Source organism: Portunus trituberculatus, chromosome 25 (assembly GCF_017591435.1).
Source record: "Portunus trituberculatus isolate SZX2019 chromosome 25, ASM1759143v1, whole genome shotgun sequence".
Classification (NCBI taxonomy): Eukaryota; Metazoa; Arthropoda; class Malacostraca; order Decapoda; family Portunidae; genus Portunus; species Portunus trituberculatus.
In genome coordinates, this window is record NC_059279.1 from 9,957,767 (window position 1) to 9,965,266 (window position 7,500).

Below are 7,500 nucleotides of genomic sequence, written 5' to 3' on the forward strand. Positions count from 1 at the left end.
TTCGTAATTCATTTCCTTTTAGATAAATGTACAGCTTAATGTACCTATGCCTTCAGTTTTTGGTAAAAAAAAAAAATAAAATAATAATAATAATAATAATAAAGTATACTTTTAGGATATCAAGTTTTTATTTTCCCATATTTCACACCCCAGTAAGCAGTATTGACTCTCAGTGAGGGAGATAGAATTCTTATTGGAATTATATATGCGTTTAAGAGAAGGGTAAAGCTCGTGAATCACATCTTTGATTCATGTCACGCGAGTCGCTGTACACGGAACAGAGCGTTGGCAGGGTAGATTTCTACTAAACCTGCGCTATATGCCTGCAATGTTGTGGCGTCTTCCCTTTTCTTTTTATCAATCAATCATTGGTATCTCTCTGACTTGTTCAATGTTGTCATATCCCCACGGGAGAAGAAGACAGCAGAAAATTACAACAGAGATGAGGAGGTAAGCAGCAAAAGCAATTTGAAAATTTTGTTTCTAGATTTAAGCAAACTGTAAACACCGCTGAACGCATGTACTGTACATTTCAGTACCCACAAGCAGTAGAATAGGAAAAGACCCAAACTCCAGTTAGTTGCCAGATTCACCAGATTTGGTAATATTTCACAGTAGAGGTAGTCTATTGTATATCGTATATTTTCGGATATTCTACTTTCATATACCAAGATATTAAAATACTTGAAGTATTTCTAAACTTGTATCTATGACATAAACACTTTAATAACAAAATTAAGGTTGCATACATGAATTATGTTTTTTTATACTATCTATTTCCTGAGACAAAAATTACTTTGTTCCTCAATTGATAACTCAGAGTCAGTTTGATATTTTTTTCTTTTAGTCTAGCAAGTAGAAGACAAAGAAGAAAAAAAGACTGAACATATAAAGCCCGCGTATATGAATTTATTTTCATAACTTAGAAATCAATCTGATGGTGAGACTGTCTATTGACACCAAAGAAGAAAGTTGAATGAAAGGACTCAGCATGACGTCACAAAAGTGAAGCAGACATATCATTGGTCTGCTGTTGCCCCTATCCCCTTTACACCCAAAACATTACCAGCCGCTCATAATAATACATAGGAACGCCTCGGTATCGCTCCTTATTTTTCATGTTATGTCCATGTTTCAAGGCCGCCTATTGTAAATATGACCTTAAAATATACATTATACTTGTGGCATGCCGTTCCCACAAAGAATTATATAACAAATCATACATACAAATTATTCTATACAGTGTTTTCCAGCTTCAATGAACTTGGGAGAGAGATAGGAAGCTGTCTTTCGGAAGAACATATGGCTGGACAAGATCATATATACCCATGTAAATATATATGTGTATAGAGATAAATGATAAATAAACAGTATATCAGGTGTAAGACAGCCTGAAGGTTGATTTTCTTGGTATATTATTACTTAATACAGACTGATCTCAATTACAACTTGCATGTTGCTTGTTGCTAACACCTCTCTCTCTCTCTCTCTCTCTCTCTCTCTCTCTCTCTCTCTCTCTCTCTCTCTCTCTCTCTCTCTCTCTCTCTCTCTCTCTCTCTCTCTCTCTCTCTCTCTCTCTCTCTCTCTCTCTCTCTCTCTCTCTCTCTCTCTCTCTCTCTCTCTCTCTCTCTCTCTCTCTCTCTCTCTCTCTCTCTCTCTTTCCAGCATACCAAATCCTGTGGTATGCTACTGGTAACTGCTCCAGCTTGATTGTCTATTGTCATTATCCTCATTTCCCTATCTGTTAAGTAGTCTGTCATCCAGTTTAAGATATTTCCCTTTATTCCTCCCATGTGTTCTATTTTCCATATGAGTCTTTTATATGGTAATCTGTTGAAAGCCTTCTTAATATCTACATAGATACACCGTGTCAACTCATCTATCTCTCCTTTGCACTTCATCTATTACTCTTGTATAAAGGCTTAGAAAATTTGTTATGCATGATCTTCCTTCTCTGAATCTAAATGGCAAGTTATTTAATTATTTCATTCCCCTCCAAATATTCTAACCATTTTCTTTAGTTAAATTTCACAGATCGTTCCCACAACACTAGTTACACTAGTCTATAATTTAGGAGCTCAGTCTTTTTTTACTCCTTTGTATATCGACTATATTTGCTCTTTTCCATTCCTTTGATACTCTTTTCCTTCCATTAGATAGTTGTTGATTACATCTCAAATTGGTTTCACCAGTTGTTTTCTACATTCCCTCAGTGTCCATTCTGACACTCCATCTGGTTCCATTCTTTCTTACATCCACCTTTTCTAATAATTCTCTAATTTTCTGTTACTACACCACAACGTTTCTTAATCCTTCCTGCGTCATTTGGTTGCTTGGCTCTATGAATTCTCCCTCTTCATTAAATACTGATTTAAAGCTCTGATTCATAAGTTCACTCACTTCTTCCAGTGTTTCATATATCCTATTTCTTTTGATTAACTTAGTGATGTTCTCTCTGTTTGTCATTTTACTATTTATATACTTATAAAAAATCTTGGGTTCCTCTTCACATCTCTTCACTATATCCTTTTCAAAAGGTCTAGCAATGATAGTTCCACTTCCCCCCTATACCATGTTAATTCTTCCACCCACGGATCCAATACATTCACCACAGTCAACTGTAACACCTCGTTAAATTGTCCCGCATTATCCAATACTTCCATCTCTCTCCAGTTTATTCTTTTAGAGTTAGAGTCTCCTACTAAAAGTATTTTTCCATCTCTTCTTTTCATATCATCTAGGCATTTAATCACCTGTCTTTGCATTTCCTTATGTTCCTCAGTTCTCCATGTATTTGCCTAAGGTGGCACATACGTAACTATGACTTCCCTATTTTTCAATTCCTCGGTCTTGATTGTTACTCCCATTACTTCCACCATGGCATCACTATATTGCACTTCCTCCATGTACATATGTGTGTGTGTGTGTGTGTGTATATATATATATATATATATATATATATATATATATATATATATATATATATATATATATATATATATATATATTCTTCTCACTAGATCTTCTTTCTTTTTAATTACATGTATAACAGTGTCCTTTGTCTTTTCCTGAATTTGCTTCCTTACTACCTCAAAAAATTAAACTTTTTCCTCTTCCTGTTCTCATTTCCATGCGTTCCATAATTCCTCCAGTTTGCTTTCACCCAATCCATCATTCTCCACTTTATCATCCCCGTCCTGTATTTTTTCTGTAGGCTCTTTAAGGAATCTTCATATTCGCAACATTTAGCCTTAAGTATATTGCTTTGTTTCTTTATCTCCTGCATCTCCTCCTTCATCTCTTGATTTATTTATATTACTTACTCACTTTCTTATCATCTCACTTTTAGTTCAGTGCTTTCTTTTATCAATTTGTCTTGTTTTTCCATCATACTTGACATCACCTCCTTCATGTATCTTATCTCCCATTCTACGTTTATCAGCCTCCTCATATTACCTCTTTCCTCTCTAAATCCAGAAAAATCCTTGGCCGTATTATCATCACTCATTCTCTTCAAGCCAATTGGTGTTTTGATAAACCTTTGGTTTTCAAAACATGGCCTTTGTTTTGATTTCGTATGTTTGGCCACACCACCTAGCTCTGCCTCTCCCTCCATTTCTCTGTTCTATTCGGTATCCAAATCTTATTTATTATGGAGACAGGAGAATCCTATGGCCCCCTCTTCCCACTGTCTAGGTCGGGCCAATGCCTGCTGAAGTTCTCTTGGGAGCTCTTTTTGCACGTCTTGTCTGTATGGTTTCTTGACAGCATGTGTGTGTGTCTAAATAAAATAAATAAGATAAATAAAATGCTACAATGACCGCACTTACCGGGAGTCATTCCCTTCACTTAAGGTGGTGAGCGTACTAGAGATTACAGAAAGCACCTGAGGAGATTTTTCTTTCCATGTGGAGAATGCCACTTCCTCCCACCAGGACAAACTTGGTTCCCATGTTGTCAACACAAGAAATGCCATGCTGCGAATCTCTGGAAACTCTGTAGGATTCTTCATCAAGGGCACTAAGGAATCAAATACCTGAGTGAGAAGACAAATTGAGAGAATACTGCACACACATCGTTCTTACTGTGGTATTTTTAATATCTGCGTTGCAGTAAAACACATTATTGCAGTGCACTTGGAACTAAACAATTATACGCCTAGATCACTTATGTTGCAGAAGCAGATGAATTACTTATACACAGGCAGAAATGCCTAGAATTATTCATTACGCAAGCTTAAATACTATATCAATTTGTAAAAAAATACAAGCTTTATACAATATGCAAGGGAAAATGTGAAGTGTTAGTGGAGACTTAAGTACTGCATTATTTACTTCTTTTTTTTTTTTTAGCTATATGGGTTTCTTTTATGTAAGAGTGGAAAACCGGTCAAGGGTAACAAAAGCTATTAAAATAAGCCCTACTGAGGTGACGGTCTCTGAATAGGGACAAAAGAATTAACCAAAAAGAATGGGATAGATGTCTTGAAACCTCCTTCTTAAATGACTTCATGTCATAAAGTATTGGAGACTTAAGGTCTCTTACATAAAAAAAAAAAAAAAATCAGTAAATCATAAACTCATTCAAAAGCTATGGAACCTGTAAGCAAATTCTACTTACTCGTATTAGAATTGCTGGAGGAAAAAATCTGAATGGCACCTTTCTCAATACATCAAAGAAAAATACACAATCTCTACTATACCATGATACGAGTTTCATGTACTGACAACTATTCCATATTCCATATATATTTGAAATAGGGATTAATATTCACAAATGAGAGCCATAAAGGCAAAATGAAGATAAAAGTAGTGTGATGCAACACTAGTTTCTTTTATGATTTCTCCTAATTTTTCAATCGTTATTTCTTCTCGAAGCTAGATGTGTGCATCTATGTGTGCAACGATTCAAAACAAGGGAGGAGTGCTTTTATTAGTACAAAAATAGTCGGCCCTCAGTCCATCATCCCATTGTGTTAAATTTGAATAACTTTTTACTGAGCGCACGGTTTCCACACCGGCTCCGCCTCCTTCAAGTGTCTTCCTTATCAGCTTTTGATTTTAAGTTATACGCCTACAATGGCTATAACTGGTAACGGGGAATCAATGTTCAATTCCAGAAAAGGAGCCTGAGAAACAACTACCACAGCTAAGGAAGGCAGCAGGCACACAAATTACCCACTCACAGGACGAAGAGATAATGACGAAAAATATCTTCAATCTTCCGAGTTTTCTAGCACGTGGCTACGCTACAGAATTACTATCAAACTGAATCTACCTATAGCGCATATCTCACTTAAGTGGATATTATGCTGATTTTCCTTGGAATGACTACTGCTTCCATTTCAGAATGTTGTAAATTCCTTACTCTTTCTCTCGACCTAACCTTTACAAACTTTAGTTTAAAACACCCTCTTCTTGTAAAATACATGATAAAAAGGTGGCCAACAAAGGACCTTCTATCACCCGAATTTGATGCGCTCTTTATTTCTGATCGGGATCATACCAATTCTATTCTCCAACATGCTAAAAACTTTGAAACCTAACCCCACTCGTGATTTTTGGCACCTAGCCAAAAACATCTCAATTATCTTCGCCTCTTCATCTTTTTCTTCTTTATTTCAATCTGCTGGAACCACAGCCATCTCATTTATTTTTAGAGCTGAACTCTTCTCTCATACCTTTGCAAAAACTCTATCTTGGATGACTCAGGGCTTATTCCTTCCTCCCCTCCACCCTCTGACTACTTCATGCTACCTATTAAACCCTTTGCAATGATGTCTTCCATAACCTAATATTGTATTCTAATAATGTAATTCCGTGCTTGCATTTTGTCTAATCAAATTCTTTCAACTCTGTCTATCAACATTTACCTTTTCTTTTTGCTGGACGTTTGCCCACGTTCATTCTGTTCCTAGTAAGGGTGACCATCCTAATGTCTCAAACTACCGTCCTATTAGTTTAATTTCCTGCCAATCTAATGTCTGAATCTATCATCAATAGGTGGTGAGCGTGGGATCGGGCAGACGTCCACGCGTAGGTTCGAATCCCACCACGTACAGCCTTAAAACACTGCCATTTGTCGAGTGGTTTAAAGTTACCTACATATCACCATGATACCCAGGTTCTAGGTGGTTACACTCAAGATGAGCTTGAGCTATGGGCCCTAATATGGGTACCACCATAAATAAAATTGCCTGCGCCACTAATGGGCGGAAGCTGAACAGCGCTTCCCATACACTCTTCAAGTGTGCCTACAGGCGCTATAGGCCTTACCGTAAAAAAAAAAAAAAAAAAAAAAAAAAAAAAGGAAGATTCTTAAGAATTTATTACTACTATCTAACTATCAACTCGACACAACCTTCCAAACAACTACTAGCCCATATAATTCAATTACTCTGAAATGACCCTTCTTCTACAGTGAACATTTTTCGTTTATCTATTATTGGAAGCTTCCCATCTCATTTCTAGGTAAAACAGCTTCAATGAAATTAGGTAATCTGAGTACCTAGTCTCCGCCAGTCATTCTCAATCTCCACTCCCTTCACACTCCAAGCTGCTTACTCTTCAGCCCATGTATGAAGTATGCTTCACATGTATGAGAGAATCTAGTTATACTGTTCTTTTAGACAGGATGGAATCAAAAGTTTTTCTCTTATCAACTCCTCTCCTCTAACTGAATGCTTTCTCATCACGGCAGCGTTGCACCTCTTGCTATCTTCTATTGCTATTTTCATGGCAATTGCTTTTCTGATATTGCTAACTGCGTGCCTCCTCTCCTTCCGCAGTGTCGCTGCATAAAACTTCTTACTATCATCCATGTTATGTCCACTTTTTAATTCAAGAATTAACCATTATTTCAATCCTTCATCTATTTCTCTTGTCTGATTCTGTATTTCTACCTTCCTATGACTTGAACTAATTCAAAGGGGAAGTTTCAAGACACATCCCGTATTTTTCGCTAACACTTTCGACTTAGTTGGGGGACAGCAAATAAGTGTTTTTTTTTTTTTTTAAATGACGATTTGTGTTGCCTTTGATTGACACCGTGTCCATATGAAAAAAAAATAATCATAATAATAAGTTTCTTACCACATTAATTGCTGTCTTCGGCAGATGATCATTCGTTAGACAAGAGATAGCATTGATCCTTACATCAATATCTTCATTATTAGTCCCCTGAATAATGGGCTGTAGGTACGGGATGGAATAGGGTGACCCAAGAGCACATACTGCCTGTACCGTTACGATTCTTTTCCATTTTTCTTGATCCTGCAAACAAAAATGGTTCACTTGCAAGTTCAGCTAGGTGATCAAATTTATGGATTATTTTTGCAACATTACTGTATAATATATATATATATATATATATATATATATATATATATATATATATATATATATATATATATATATATACATATAGATAGATAGATAGATAGATAGATAGATAGATATAGATAGATAGATAGATATAGATATAGATATATCACTGTATAAT

The 7,500-nt window shown here is 36.1% G+C and overlaps 1 protein-coding gene across 1 annotated transcript in view; it reads right to left on the reverse strand.

Moving 5' to 3' along the window:
- LOC123508821 (hemolymph clottable protein-like) overlaps positions 1-7,500 on the reverse strand; it is a gene marked incomplete in the record, with an annotated part of 154,330 nt that overhangs the window by 67,905 nt on the left and 78,925 nt on the right. The window contains 2 exon segments of the mRNA XM_045262747.1: positions 3,831-4,036; positions 7,092-7,271. Coding sequence (XP_045118682.1) covers positions 3,831-4,036; positions 7,092-7,271 — 386 coding nt within the window.